The following is a 16,291-nucleotide window of genomic DNA, read 5'->3' as shown; positions in this document are numbered from 1 at the left end:
TGTGCAAGCATTGCAGCACTGCAGCAAAGGGTCCCAGGTCCCAGCCTGTCTCAAGAGCACTCACTCTAAATCCTGAAACATGGTGAAGAGGAAAACCTTTAGGCCTGGAAGTATGCTTATATGAAGTTAGTGTTCACCAGGAGACTTGAAGGAACTCAGGATGTGATGACTGTTTACATTCTTTTATTCAAACCCCATATTATAGCCTTACTGGAAGAAGCAGAGCCTTTAAATTACAAACTTTCCAAAACATGTGGTTCAACTCCATGTATCACTCAACTGGCTTACGGACTACTTCAAGGTGAGATGTGAGAAACACGGGAGGCTCTTCTTGCTAAAAGAATACCTCCCTGCTGCCTTGCCCCAGGTGAAGTTCCCACCCTGGATGGCTGTCCCTTCAAGAATGACACAGCGAAAGGTGTCTGCACCAGCGATAGGAGAACTCCGTTCAATGCCTGGCCTCACACGTATTAGCCTTATGACATGGGGCCAATCACCAGGCCACCCTGAAGAGCAGGGAACCATCCGTAAAAGGTGAATCACCACAGGGCCTCCTCTACCTCCTAAAAGAGCAATAGATATAAAGTATAAGAAACTGTTCAGCTATCAAGGTCCTTGTCAACCTCAAGTGGTGTGTAAATATGCAGTGCCTTAGTAGGTGTTGATTCAGCCTCCAGGGGCTGGAATAGGCAGTGAGTTATCCAGGAGGGCAAATCTGTAGACCATCATTAGCCCACCAGTTAATACCTTGTACCCAGAGTCCTCCCTCTGTCTCTGTGAGATGACAGGACTCTTTGGGAACACGGTAGGACAAGCTGACTTTTGGTGGCAGAACCCGAAGGGAGGGCTCTGGGAAGGAGGAGGTGGCAAAAGCATCCCAAGAACCCAGGATTCCAGGGCAGCGGGAGATAGTGGGAGCGAAGGAGCAGCAGAGGCTGTTGCAGCAAACATAGAAATAAGACTTTTCTGATAGAAAAGGAAAACAAAGAAACAATGAACAGGCTGGGGAAACAGCATAAACAGGCCTGAAAGAGTTAAGTGATCTTGGTTATGTTTTTAGCTGTTACTACTAACCAACACTTGTAGCTAGACTTATCCTTCATAAAACTAATTACTCTCTGACTCCATGTGAATTGCACTCTGCACTTGGCATTTCTTCTCCCCCTACACTCCCTTGTAGCACTCTTCATTTCAGAAAGAAGATCATGGGCCAATAACTTCAGGGACACCAGACCTGGTTACTGAGCTGCCTGACAACCCCTTTGGCTGTAAATTTTCAGAAGAAAAGAAATGCAAGACCTTCATTACTTTGAGCCTTATCACCCACCCCCGACCACAAGCCCTGGGCTATAAAACCTCTCCCTATTCCCCAGGAAGGGGGCACAGTTCTTGAGGCACTAGCCTGCTGGGTTTCCTCTTTGCCTGGCAAAGAATAAAGCTACTCTTTCAATTCTCCTCCAAAACTCTCTTTGCATACCTCATTTCGGGATTGGTGTACAGAGAGCCAATATTTTGGCATCAAGACAAATTTGCCTACTTCACAATTTTACCCCAAACTGGCTAAAACAGATTATATTCTGAGCATGTTTCACCAGGTGTCCGTTAGTTGTGATGGGAGTTATTTGATCAACATTAATAGATGGTGAATAGGAGATGTGTCCTTGGTCTCACAATTCTGAAGGCCTTTGGATAAAATCTGCCAGCACAGTTAGGAGAAGGTCTAAGAACTTCAAGTGGGGAAATTCAGAGTTTCCGGTTTGCTTCCACGATGCATTTCTACAGTCAGGAGCTCTTAAATATTTTGAACAACTCTGCCATCTCCTACCAGAATAATCTCAGGTTCATTTCAGCAGCTATGCGTTGACGGTCTGCTTTGTGCCAGGCAGGCGCCTGGCCAAGGGATGCTGGAGAAACAGACCAAGATGACATGGACCCTGCCCTTGAGATTTCCAACCCCAGCAAGGCTTGACATTTGAGATCTTCGGGACTCCAGTGGCCAAATCACCTTCTTTTCTAGAAACAGAGGAGAACTGGTTCTTCGTGGTTTAGGATGGACCCCTGAAACTCCGTGCCGTGGGAGGTGACAACTGAGCACCCCTTTGCTGTCCCTGCCCCACTCAGAACCCTAGGCAAAGGATGACAAAGGGAAGCCCACAGGTCACACGGCCAGGGGAGGCTGGTCGGTGTGAACGCGCACACAGCCAAGACAGCGAAAACGTGTGAACCATCAGCCAGGGAGCTGATACCCAGAAACCCACCACTTCTCATGGCAGACCGTCATTCTAACCACGTGGCAGTCTCACAGACCCTTTAATTATGCTTTAAAATGACCATTTCCCAGGCCTAGACTGTCTTTCGCAATCTTACCAATAATGGTTACAACAAAATACTCTTTAAGACCATTCAGCAATTGCTTGACAGTAAGAATCACTGAGTTATGAACTCAGTGCCCCAAGAGGTGACACCAAGTTATTTTAATTCTAACCAGTTGTTATGATCGTTTCATCTGACTGAAGTCCATTCCTTTCTCTCCAGCTTGACCTCAGCATCCTCCTGGACCAGCATGGAGGGGGCGCCCTGTTGGGAGCAGCCAGCTCCTGCAGGCCTCTCCAGAGGCCTCCCCACCTGGCCCATCTCTGGTGAGAGACCCAGAGCTACTGAGATATTTAAGTTAATGAACTCAGAGCATGTAGATGATAGAAGGAATCATACCAAGCCTTTGAGTGACAAATGTGTTTCCTGTTCAGACATTTAAAAAGTTTGGGATTAGCAGAGGCAAACCATTATCAATAGGATGGATAAACAACAAGGTCCTACAGTATAGCAAAGGGAACTATATTCGATAACCTGGAATAAAACATAATGGAAAGAATGTGAAAAAATATATATATATGTATAACTCAGTCACTTTGCTGTACAGAAGAAATTAACACAGCATTCATTATAAATCAGCTATACTCCAATAAAATTTAAAAAACTAACTATAATCATTAAAAGGAATGAAAACCACTGGCAACGTGGTGGGAGATGCCACCACTGTGAAAACGGCTGTGGGGCTGTTTCTCAGGTCCACCCTGCTCGTGAACTTGAGACAAAGCATCACAGCACAGCTCAGTGATTTGGTAGGTGGCTAAGGGTAAGGGTCTTGCTAAGTCATCTCCTGATGGTCACAGAAGAGTCAAGGTGAAGGCTCTAAATACCCACGGGTGCTCTCTCTTCCAGCCTGGTTTTCAGGGCAGCAGCGGCAGCCCAGTGGCCGTGGCCAGAACTTACTTGTGTTGATCTTCTGCAGAGAGATGTGCTTCTCCAGCTGCCTTCTCAGCATCACCTCGGCACCATACTTGCCCAGGGTGCCATTGTCAGCCAGGATGAAGTGCGTGTGCGAGTTGTTGAGCACAGACAGCTTACTCAGGGGGTTGGACATAGTCTGGTACACCCGTGCCACCTGACGAAATGCACAAGACAAGTCAGAGCTGCAAAACTTGGACAGTAAGACAGGGGAAGCAAGAATATACGGATGTGGAGCGACAGCTTCACCTAACTGTGTGCTTCAACCTACTCTCGCTTCCCTAGCCTCTCTACTGAAGGATTTTTTCTGTAAATTTTTATATCAAATTAGAAAAAATTATTTTAGATCATGACAACCCAACAGATCATGATGAACCAGCAAGTACACTCCCGGGCACTTATTGCAGAGAGAGGAAAACTTACATTAATACAAAATCCTGTACACAAAAGCTTATGGCAGCTTCATTTGCAGTAGCCAAACTGGAAACAACCCAGATAGGCTTCAACAGATAAATGGTACATCCATATGGTGGGACCCCACTCAACAATAAAAAGGAGTAAACTACTGATACATGCAACCATTTGGATGGATCTCCAGAGAATTAAGTGGCAAGTAAAAAGCCAGCCCTCAAAGGTTACATACTGTACGACCCAATTTACATAACATTCTTGAAATGATACAACTGTAGGATGAAGGGCAGATGAGTGGCTCCTGGGGTTAAGGCAGGAGTGGAAGCAGGAGGGAATTGGGTATGGATATTGAAGGGCAACATGAAACAACAAGGTCTTACGGTATAGCACAGGGAAGTATATTCAGTGTCCTATGATAAACCATAATGGAAAAGAATATGAAAAAAAACAATGTGTGTGTATATATATATATATACACACACACACATATACAATGTATATGTGTGTATATATATGCAACAGAAATTAACACAACATTGTAAATCAACTATACTTCAATAAAAAAACGAATGAATGAAAAGGGCAACATGAGGGCTCCTAGTAAATGTTCTGCGTCTTGACTAGATTGATATCAATTATCCTGGTTTCGATCTTGTATGATAGTTTTGCAAGTGCTTACTTTTGGGGAAAGGATAAAGGCTATATGGGACCTTGCTTTATTATCTCCTACACCTGCAGGTGAAATCTACAATGATATTAAAACAAAGACTTTGATTTTTGAAAATTGCGCATTTCCGGGGAGAAAATACTTACATCCCTTCCAACCAGATCTTCTTTATTCTCCACGATGCCCCAGGGAGCAATTCCTATAGCACAAACCCGGCCTCTGGACTTGGAGGAGTGGTCTTTCAAGGCATCCCCCACGTGGCTGATGACACCTGTGAGAGGCCGTAAGTCGTATCTGTAGGCCCCTTACCTCCCATCAAACCACTATTCATGAACTTCAGGGACCCCAGCTCTGAACCACTCCATTTCCTACAGAACAGGGTTAAGACACTGAAAGTCTGAGCTCATAATAGCTAGTCATCCTGCATTAGCTCCTAGAAAAGGGAAAACAAAAACCAAAACCAAAGCAACTGTGCAGGAATTGTCTTTACAAGTTTCCAAGACCTAAGGATGGAAGTACGAGGGGTCTCTTTGGCAGGCCTTGGCTGCGTTCAGCTTAAGTTGAGAGTCAGATGGCCTGCCATGTTCCTCAACCTCTCTGGGCCTTGGTGTCTTCCCTCATGTGATCGGGAAAGGATTGTCAGGGGCCTCAGTGAAAATGAGGCTTGTACAGGGCTCACTTCAAGGAATGACACATAGTAGGTGCCAGAAATGTTGACCATTATCATGATCATACCGAAATAAAAAACGAGCTACCGAATAAAGATTTCATTCTGCCATAAATATTATCAGAATGCAGTATCTTCTGTTTTTTAATCATAATTATCCAAAAGCTCTTTGGGAACCATGATGAGCTCTGGGTTTGTACATTTGCAGCAAGGGATACAGCCTGCACTTACCTGTGCTGATGCCCCCAGTGAAGATCCAGGCCCCAGTGGTCACAGCAGCCTTGATCAGACCTTTCCCAAAGACCTGCTTCAGCTTGGGCTGCATCTCAAAGTTCTGGAGGCCTCCGTGCACGGATATTAAGAGCTTGGGGAGTTCCAGCTGCCAGTCTCTCACCATGAGATGAAGCAGTGAGTCTGGCTTCGTGTCATAGGAGACCCGGATATACTGCAAAAGAGGGTGTGACCCTCAACACTCGTTCTTCGATTTGACTCTTGTGCCATGGGGAACAAGGCTACTGTTCCTGTCCAAGCAACAGCCTCCTGGCTTTCTCTCCCATGGGGTTCTGGAGCCCTCTGTGGGAGTCTGTGGCCAAACGATGGAAGGGAACTCTGGAGGGTTCCCAGATATAGCAAATAAAAAAAATTCAAGTAAACTTGAACTTTATATGAACAATGAAAAATGTTTTAGCATAATTATGGCTCCTGCAATATTTGGGACGCATTTATACTAAAAATTCATCCGTTATTTATCTGAAATTCAAATATATCTGGGGATCTTGTGTTTTACCTAGCAACCTTAATCTTTTTTTTTTTCATTGCCTTAGGATGATTTATTTTATCAAAGTCCCCAGCTAATTTTCATGCCATCAGAACTTCTATAATGACAATAGTTAATACTGAGAGTATAAGGAATCCTGAAAATTTCCAATAATGAAATATAGTAATATTAGCAAAGATTTATTTTAGTTATTTAATGAGTTCATCAAAAATTATGTGCAGTCACACACATGCATATATGTGCAAATGTCTCCAAATTAACAAATTTGTAGGAAATTTGTAGAAACAAATTTGTAGAAAATAAAACTGGAGTTTAAAGGAAACACATTTTACAATTTGAAAGCAAAGACCATTTATAGTTCTAAACAAAGTTTGAAACACTTCTTCAATGTGTCTAGCATTCTTAGGAACACAGAAATTACTCCTGTTTGATTTTATCTCTGGATACTTTTTGCTCTTTTGAAACTTCTAGGAAATATACCTGCCAGGTTTACAAAACATTTAGAGCAACTTATGAATTTATGTACTTTTAGGTAAACCTTCTTAACAATTAGTCATTGTTGCGCTATGTAAATCACAGGTAAATCACAGTTCAGAATTTCCTGAAATTATATACACTTTAGATGTAATCAAAAGTCAAACATGAAAAAAAAAAAAGTCAAACATGTTCCAAAATAGAATAAATATTGTTCACCTTATCCAATGGCAACCCTAATCTTGAAGGCATCAATTCCAAAGCTGGAAAGATACATGCACCCCAAGTTCACTGCAGCACTATTTACAGTAGCCAAGACATGGAAACAACCTGTCTGCTGTGAACAGATGAATGGATAAAGAAGATGTGGTAAACACACACACACACACACACACACATGCATATACATACATGGAATATTACTCAGCCATAAAAAAGAATGAAAAAATGCCATTTGCAGCAACATGGATGGACCTAGAAATTGTCATACTGTGTGAAATAAGTCAGACAGAGAAGGACAAATATCATATGACATCACTTATATGTGGAATCTAAAAAAAAATGGTACAAATGAACTTATTTACAGAAAGAGTCACAGGTGTAGAAAACAAACTTATAGCTACCATGGGGGGAAAGGCGAGGGAGGGATAAATTGGAAGACTGGGATTTACATACACACACTACTATATAAAAAATAGATAACTACTGATAATAAGAAGCTACTGTATAGCACAGGGAACTCTACTCAACACTCTAATGACTATATGGGAAAAGAATCTAAAAAAGAGTGGATATATGTCTATGTATAACTGATTCACTTTTCTGTACAGCAGAAACTAACACAACACTGTAAATCAACTATATTCCAATAAAAATTTTTTAAAAAAAATTCCATAGCTGGCTCAGCTACATTGTGGCTCCAGAGGTTGGCCAGGACGATGAGGAGGGAGTGGGTGCTGGGAATGGGGATCAATGGACAACCTCGGGGCTGGACCTTCCCCTCAAGGTGAAGAAGAGGTTAATGAGCAGATGCCTTGGCCCCTGTGAACAGCCTCTTTGTGTCCAGGCCAGTAGGCAGGGTGCCCTTCCAGAAGACCTTATGTTGTGGTCTTTGGAACACGACTGAATTTTATTTGAACAATGATGTTGGGCCGGTGAAATAGAATGAAATTGCAAAAATGGTCTCACTGGGCACGTGAGAGCATTATTCAGAATGAGCTGAAAGGGATCACAGTGCTGATGCCTCCCCTCTTGGCAGGGCTCATCAGAAAGGCAGAGGGCATTCCCTGTTTACATGCAAATGTGAAAGGCCTCCGTCTTCTTGGGCCAGCTCAATGCGAGCCCAGAGAGGCTGTGTGTGGACTTCAGAGGGAAATATTTCCAGAAACTCCTAACCCATGTAAGGGGGGTGGTAAATGTCCACTGTGAGAAAAAACAAAACAAAGCCCCAAACAACCCTAAAGAACAAATAACATAATTCGTCTCTCATCACTGGAGATGGTGTGGTATCTTTGTAGAGTGGGGCTGGACTGTGTTGTATGAATTCACAATCTTGGTACAGATTTAAAGGATTCTGCGTGCTCTTTATCACAGTGCCCAGTTTCCAAATCTCATGGCTAAAAACTTGAGTGTGTGGATATATTTCCTGTCTTTGCATTGAAAACTCTAGGAAGATAGAGTCACACCCCTGAAAGAAGACTCAGGTGTCTACAGTCTGGGAGGCTGGGAGGCTGGGCCTCTGATGGAAGCTGCGGCTCAGTGGCATCCCTTCCCAAGGCCCCTCTTACCATGGCTTTATTGGAGTATCCGCCACCCTGGAATTCGAGAATCCCGTAGGAATCTGTTGGGTAGCTCTGGGTGTGTTTGCCAACAGACCATTTTTCGGGCTGAGTCTCCACCTGCTTGTTCTCCTCTCCATTTTTGCTGGCTGTTACACTCGGCAGAGGGGGGATATGCTGGTTGGTGAGCTGGCCACAGCAACACCTGAAAACAAAGGCAAAGCTCAGTCTTTCTGTAACATTTTCCTCCTTAAGATGAGTTAACCTGAACAGAAGCAGACTAACACCTTCCTTATCCAGCTTTACTGGAGACAGAAATGCCCCTTACGATGTCCTTTTCCAGATAATCAATGCATATGTATTTCCATACCAGAAAAGTATAAATACCAGACTATTCGAAACACATTGGATGGTTGCCCTTCCCTACTGAACACATTTTTAGTCTTTTTGGTGTCCTGACAACATGACTATGGCCATCAATCACTGAATATTCTGTGACAAAGGACAATCACGCTCCCCCATGCAGAGTTGACCTGCAATGATTTTTCAATATTATTGAATTATTCTGTTGCTAGAGAAATGTAAAACATTTCTCTACACAAGTAACACTGAAAGTGTATTTACTTCAGTTTTAGTCAGAAACTGGCTGAGGTAGAATCCAGGGCCTAAGCATTTTAAAGCCTAGTTATTCAGAACAGGGGGGCTTCCGGGAAGATGGCGGCAGGGTAAGACGCGGAGATCACCTTCCTCCCCACAGATACACCAGAAATACATCTACACGTGGAACAACTCCTACAGAACACCTACTGAACGCTGGCAGAAGACCTCAGAGCTCCCAAAAGGTAAGAAACCCCCCACGTACCTGGGTAGGGCAAAAAAACCCAGAATAAACAGAGACAAAAGGATAGGGACGGGACCTGCACCAGTGGGAGGCAGCCGAGAAGGAGGAAAGCTTTCCACACACTAGGAAGCCCCTTCGCGGGCGGAGACTGCGGGTGGCGGAGGGGGAAAGCTTCGATGCCGCGGAGGAGAGCGCAGCAACAGGGGTGCGGAGGGCAAAGCGGAGAGATTCCCACACAGAGGATCAGGGCCGACCGGCACTCACCAGCCGGAGAGGCTTGTCCGCTCATCCGCCGGGGCGGGCGGGGCTGGGAGTTGAGGCTCGGGATTCGGTCGGAGCGCCGGGAGAGGACTGGGGTTGGCGGCGTGAACACAGCCTGCAGGGGGCTAGTGCGCCACGGCTAGCCGGGAGGGAGTCCGGGGAAAAGTCTGGACCTGCCGAAGAGGCAAGAGACTTTTTCTTCCCTCTTTGTTTCCTGGTGCGCGAGGAGAGGGGATTAAGAGCGCTGCTTAAAGGAGCTCCAGAGACAGGCGCGAGCCGCAGCTAAAACCGCGGACCGCAGAGACAGGGATGAGACGCTAAGGCTGCTGCTGCCGCTACCAAGAATCCTGTGTGTGAGCACAGGCCACTATCCACACCCTGCTTCCGGGGAGCCTGTGCAGCCCGTGCAGCCCGCCACTGCCAGGGTCCTGGGATCCAGGGACAACTCCTCTGGCAGAACGCACGGCGCGCCTCAGGCTGGTGCAACGTCACGCGCACTGCGTGCCCCTCCCTCCCCCCCCCTCCCCGGCCTGAGTGAGCCAGAGCCGCCGAATCAGCGGCTCCTTTAACCTCGTCCTGTCTGAGCGAAGAACAGACGCCCTCCAGAGACCTACACGCAGAGGCGGGGCCAAATCCAAAGCTGAGGCCCTGGGAGCTGTGAGAACAAAGAAGAGAAAGGGAAATCTCTCCCAGCAGCCTCAGGAGCAGCGGATTATTAAAGCTCCACAATCAACTTGATGTACCCTGCATCTGTGGAAAACCTGAATAGACAACGAATCATCCGAAACTGAGGAGGTGGACTTTGAGAGCAAGATTTATTATTTTTTCCTCTTTTCCTCTTTTTGTGAGTGTGTATGTGTATGCTTCTGTGTGAGATTATGTCTATACAGCTTTGCTTCCCCCATTTGTCGTAGGGTTCTATCCATCTTTTTTTTTTCTTAATAATTATCTTTTAATTTTAATAACTTTATTATATTTTATCTTACTTTATTTTACTTTATCTTCTTTCTTTCTTTCTTTCTTCCTTCCTCCCTCCCTCCCTCCCTCCTTTCTTTCTTTCTACTTCTACTAATTCTTTCTTTCTACTATTTCTCCCTTTTATTCTGAGCCGCTTGGATGAAAGGCCCTTGGTGCTGCAGTCAGGAGTCAGTGCTGTGCCTCTGAGGGGGGAGAGCCAACTTCAGGACACTGGTCCACAAGAGACCTCCCAGCTCCACGTAATATCAAATGGCGAAAATCTCCCAGAGATCTCCATCTCAACACCAGCACCAGCTTCACTCAACGAACAGCAAGCTACAGTGCTGGACATCCTATGCCAAACAACTAGCAAGACAGGAACACAACCCCACCCATTAGCAGAGAGGCTGCCTAAAATCATAATAAGTCCACAGACACCCCAAAACACACCACCAGACGTGGACCTGCCCACCAGAAAGGCAAGATCCAGCCTCATCCACAAGAACACAGGCACTAGTTCCCTCCACCAGGAAGCCTACACAACCCACTGAACCAACCTTGGCCACTGGGGACAGACACCAAAAACAACGGGAACTACGAACCTGCAGCCTGCAAAAAGGAGACCCCAAACACAGTAAGTTAAGCAAAATGAGAAGACAGAAAAACACACAGCAGATGAAGGAGCAAGATAAAAACCCACCAGACCTAACAAATGAAGAGGAAATAGGCATTCTACCTGAAAAAGAATTCAGAATAATGATAGTAAAGATGATCCAAAATCGTGGAAATAGAATGGACAAAATGCAAGAAACATTTAACAAGGACCTAGAAGAACTAAAGATGAAACAAACAACGATGAACAACATAATAAATGAAATTAAAAATACTCTAGATGGGATCAATAGCCGAATTACTGAGGCACGAGAACGGATAAGTGACCTGGAAGATAAAATAGTGGAAATAACTACTGCAGAGCAGAATAAAGAAAAAAGAATGAAAAGAACTGAGGACAGTCTCAGAGACCTCTGGGACAACATTAAATGCACCAACATTCGAATTATAGGGGTTCCAGAAGAAGAAGAGAAAAAAAAAGGGGCTGAGAAAATATTTGAAGAGATTATAGTTAAAATCTTCCCTAATATGGGAAAGGAAATAGTTAATCAAGTCCAGGAAGCACAGAGAGTCCCATACAGGATAAATCCAAGGAGAAATATGCCAAGACACATATTAATCAAACTGTCAAAAATTAAATACAAAGAAAACATATTAAAAGCAGCAAGGGAAAAACAACAAATAACACACAAGGGAATCCCCATAAGGTTAACAGCTGATCTTTCAGCAAAAACTCTGCAAGCCAGAAGGGACTGGCAGGACATATTGAAAGTGATGAAGGAGAAAAACCTGCAACCAAGATTACTCTACCCAGCAAGGATCTCATTCAGATTTGATGGAGAAATTAAAACCTTTACAGACAAGCAAAAGCTGAGAGAGTTCAGCACCACCAAACCAGCTTTACAACAAATGTTAAAGGAACTTCCCTAGGCAAGAAACACAAGAGAAGGAAAGGACCTACAATAATGAACCCAAAACAATTAAGAAAATGGGAATAGGAACATACATATCGATAATTCCCTTAAATGTAAATGGACTAAATGCTCCCACCAAAAGACACAGATTGGCTGAATGGATACAAAAACAAGACCCATATATTTGCTGTCTACAAGAGACCCACTTCAGACCTAGAGACACATACAGACTGAAAGTAAGGGGATGGAAAAAGATATTTCATGCAAATGGAAACCAAAAGAAAGCTGGAGTAGCAATTCTCATATCAGACAAAATAGACTTTAAAATAAAGCCTATTAGAAGAGACAAAGAAGGACACTACATAATGATTAAGGGATCAATCCAAGAAGAAGATATAACAATTGTAAATATTTATGCACCCAACATAGGAGCCCCTCAATACATAAGGCAAATACTAACAGCCATAAAAGGGGAAATCGACAGTAACACATTCATAGTAGGGGACTTGAAAACCCCACTTTCACCAATGGACAGATCATTCAAAATGAAAATAAATAAGGAAACGCAAGCTTTAAATGATACATTAAACAAGATGGACTTAATTGATAATTATAGGACATTCCATCCAAAAACAACAGAATACACATTTTTCTCAAGTGCTCATGGAACATTCTGCAGGATAGATCATATCTTGGGTCACAAGTCAAGCCTTGGTAAATTTAAGAAAATTGAAATTGTTTCAAGTATCTTTTCCAACCACAATGCTATGAGACTAGATATCAATTACAGGAAAAGATCTGTAAAAAATACAAACACATGGAGGCTAAACAATACACTACTTAATAACGAAGTGATCACTGAAGAATTCAAAGAGGAAATAAAAAAATATCTAGAAACAAATGACAATGGAGACACGACGACCCAAAATCTATGGGATGCAGCAAAAGCAGTTCTAAGAGGGAAGTTTATAGCAATACAATACTACCTTAAGAAACAGGAAACATCTTGAATAAGCAACCTAACCTTGCACCTAAAGCAATTAGAGAAAGAAGAACAAAAATACCCCAAAGTTAGCAGAAGGAATGAAATCATAAAAATCAGATCAAAAATAAACGAAAAAGAAATGAAGGAAACGATAGCAAAGATGAATAAAACTAAAAGCTGGTTCTTTGAGAAGATAAACAAAATTGATAAGCCATTAGCCAGACTCATCAAGAAAAAAAGGAGAAGACTCAAATCAATAGAGTTAGAAATGAAAAAGAGGTAACAACGGACACTGCAGAAATACGAAGGATCATGAGAGATTACCACAAGCAACTCTATGCCAATAAAATGGACAACCTGGAAGAAATGGACAAATTCTTAGAAATGCACAACCTGCCAAGACTGAACCAGGAAGAAATAGAAAATATGAACCAATCACAAGTACTGAAATTGAAACTGTGATTAAAAATCTTCCAACAAACAAAAGCCCAGGACCAGATGCCTTCACAGGCGAATTCTATCAAACATTTAGAGAAGAGCTAACACCTATCCTTCTCAAACTCTTCCAAAATATAGCAGAGGGAGGAACACTCCCAAACTCATTCTACGAGGCCACCATTACCTTGATACCTAAACCAGACAAGGATGTCACAAAGAAAGAAAACTACAGGGCAATATCACTGATGAACATAGATGCAAAAATCCTCAACAAAATACTAGCAAACAGAATCCAATAGCACATTAAAAGGATCATACACCATGATCAAGTGGGGTTTATTCCAGGAATGCAAGGATTCTTCAATATATGCAAAACAATCAATGTGATAAACCATATTAACAAATTGAAGGAGAAAAACCATATGATCATCTCAATAGATGCAGAAAAAGCTTTTGACAAAATTCAACACCCATTTATGATAAAAACCCTGCAGAAAGTAGGCACAGAGGGAACTTTCCTCAACATAATAAAGGCCATATATGACAAACCCACAGCCAACATCGTCCTCAATGGTGAAAAACTGAAAGCATTTCCTCTAAGATCAGGAATGAGACAAGGTTGCCCACTCTCACCACTCTTATTCAACATAGTTTTGGAAGTTTTAGCCACAGCAATCGGCAATCAAAAAAGGAAATAAAAGGAATCCAAATCGGCAAAGAAGAAGTAAAGCTGTCACTGTTTGCAGATGACATGATACTATACATAGAGAATCCTAAAGATGCTACCAGAAAACTACTAGAACTAATCAATGAACTTGGTAAAGTAGCAGGATACAAAATTAATACACAGAAATCTCTGGCATTCCTATACACTAATGATGAAAAACCTGAAAGTGAAATCAAGAAAACACTCCCATTTACCATTGCAACAAAAAGAATAAAATATCTAGGAATAAACCTACCTAAGGAGACAAAAGACCTGCATGCAGAATATTATAAGACACTGATGAAAGAAATTAAATATGATACACATGGATGGAGAGATATATCATGTTCTTGGATTGGAAGAATCAACATTGTGAAAATGACTCTACTACCCAAAGCAATCTACAGATTCAATGCAATCCCTATCAAACTACCACTGGTATATTTCACAGAACTAGAACAAAAAATATCACAGTTTGACCCCGAATAGCCAAAGCAATCTTGAGAATGAAAAACGGAGCTGGAGGAATCAGTCTCCATGACTTCAGACTATACTACAAAGCTACAGTAATCAAGACAGTATGGTACTGGCACAAAAACAGAAAGATAGATCAATGGAACAGGATAGAAAGCCCAGAGATAAACCCACGCACATATGGTCACCTTATCTTTGATAAAGGAGGCATGAATGTACAGTGGAGAAAGCACAGCCTCTTCAATAAGTGGTGCTGGTAAAACTGGACAGCTACATGTAAACGTATGAGATTAGATCACTCCCTAACACCATACACAAAAATAAGCTCAAAATGGATTAAAGATGTAAATGTAAGGCCAGAAACTATCAAACTCTTAGAGGAAAACGTAGGCAAACACTCTATGACATAAATCACAGCAAGATCCTTTATGACCCACCTCCCAGAGAAATGGAAATAAAAACAAAATTAAACAAATGGGACCTAATGAAACTTAAGAGCTTTTGCACAGCAAAGGAAACCATAAACAAGACCAAAAGACAACCCTCAGAGTGGGAGAAAATATTTGCAAATGAAGCAACTGACAGAGGATTAATCTCCAAAATTTATAAGCAGCTCATGCAGCTCAATAACAAAAAAACAAACAACCCAATCCAAAAATGGGCAGAAGACCTAAAAAGACATTTCTCCAAAGAAGATATACAGACTGCCAACAAACACATGAAAGAATGCTCAACTTCATTAATCATTGGAGAAATGCAAATCAAAACTGCAATGAGATATCATCTCACACCAGTCAGAATGGCCATCATCAAAAAATCTAGAAACAATAAATGCTGGCAAGGGTGTGGAGAAAAGGGAACCCTCTTGCACTGCTGGTGGGAAAGTAAATTGATACAACCAATTTGGAGAACAGTATGGAGGTTCCTTAAAAAACTACAAATAGAACTACCATATGACCCAGCAATCCCACTACTGGGCATATACCCTGAGAAAACCATAATTCAAAAAGAGTCATGTACCAAAATGTTCATTGCAGCTCTATTTACAATAGCCCGGAGATGGAAACAACCTAAGTGTCCATCATCGGATGAATGGATAAAGAAGATGTGACACATATATACCATGGAATATTACTCAGCCATACAAAGAAACGATATTGAGCTATTTTTAATGAGGTGGATAGACCTAGAGTCTGTCATACAGAGTGAAGTAAGTCAGAAAGAGAAAGACAAATACCGTATGCTAACACATATATATGGAATTTAAGGGAAAATAATGTCATGAAGAACCTAGGGGTAAGACAGGAATAAAGACACAGACCTAGTAGAGAATGGACTTGAGGATATGGGGAGGGGGAAGTGTAAGCTGTGACAAAGCGAGAGAGAGGCATGGACATGTATACACTGCCAAACGTAAGGTAGATAGCTAGTGGGAAGCAGCCGCATAGCACAGGGAGATCAGCTCCGTGCTTTGTGACCGCCTGGAGGGGTGGGATAGGGATGGTGGGAGGGAGGGAGACGTAAGAGGGAAGAGATATGGGAACATATGTATATGTATAATTGATTCACTTTGTTATAAAGCAGAAACTAACACACCATTTTAAAGCAATTATACTCCAATAAAGATGTAAAATAAATAAATAAATAAATAAAAGAAAGTATGTTTGTTTTGCTGCTTTTGCTGCTCATACTTTTGGTGTCATTTCAAAGAATCATTTGCCAAATCCAAAGTCATGAAGATTTACTCCTCTGTTTTTGTTTAAGAGTTTTATAGTTTTAGCTCTTACATCTGATGTTTGATAGATTTTGAGTTAATTTTTATATATCATGTGAGGTAGGGACTTAAATCCATTCCTTTGATGTCCAGGTGTTTCAGCACCATTTGATGAAGAGACTAATCTTTCCCCATTGGTTTAGGCAACCTTGCTGAAATATCAATTGGTTATAGATGAATGGGTTTCTTTCTGGACTCTCAGTTCTATTCCGTTGGTCTGTATGTCTACCCTTACTCCAGTACCATACTATTTTGGTTAGCGTAGG

The 16,291-nt window shown here is 42.3% G+C and overlaps 1 protein-coding gene across 1 annotated transcript in view; it reads right to left on the bottom strand.

Annotated features, from left to right (window-relative positions):
• Positions 1-16,291, bottom strand: part of TRPM1 (transient receptor potential cation channel subfamily M member 1) — a 212,459-nt gene that overhangs the window by 62,785 nt on the left and 133,383 nt on the right. Inside the window, exons 8-11 of the mRNA XM_065871777.1 lie at positions 8,073-8,268; positions 5,265-5,478; positions 4,513-4,637; positions 3,274-3,445 (exon numbers count right to left, since the gene is read on the bottom strand). Of these exons, the coding sequence (XP_065727849.1) occupies positions 3,274-3,445; positions 4,513-4,637; positions 5,265-5,478; positions 8,073-8,268 (707 nt within the window). The remainder of the gene's footprint in view (positions 1-3,273; positions 3,446-4,512; positions 4,638-5,264; positions 5,479-8,072; positions 8,269-16,291) is intronic.

Source organism: Phocoena phocoena, chromosome 2 (genome assembly GCF_963924675.1).
Source record: "Phocoena phocoena chromosome 2, mPhoPho1.1, whole genome shotgun sequence".
Taxonomy (NCBI): Eukaryota; Metazoa; Chordata; class Mammalia; order Artiodactyla; family Phocoenidae; genus Phocoena; species Phocoena phocoena.
The sequence above is the reverse complement of the archived record's forward strand: the minus strand, read 5'-3'. Positions and strand labels throughout refer to the sequence as shown.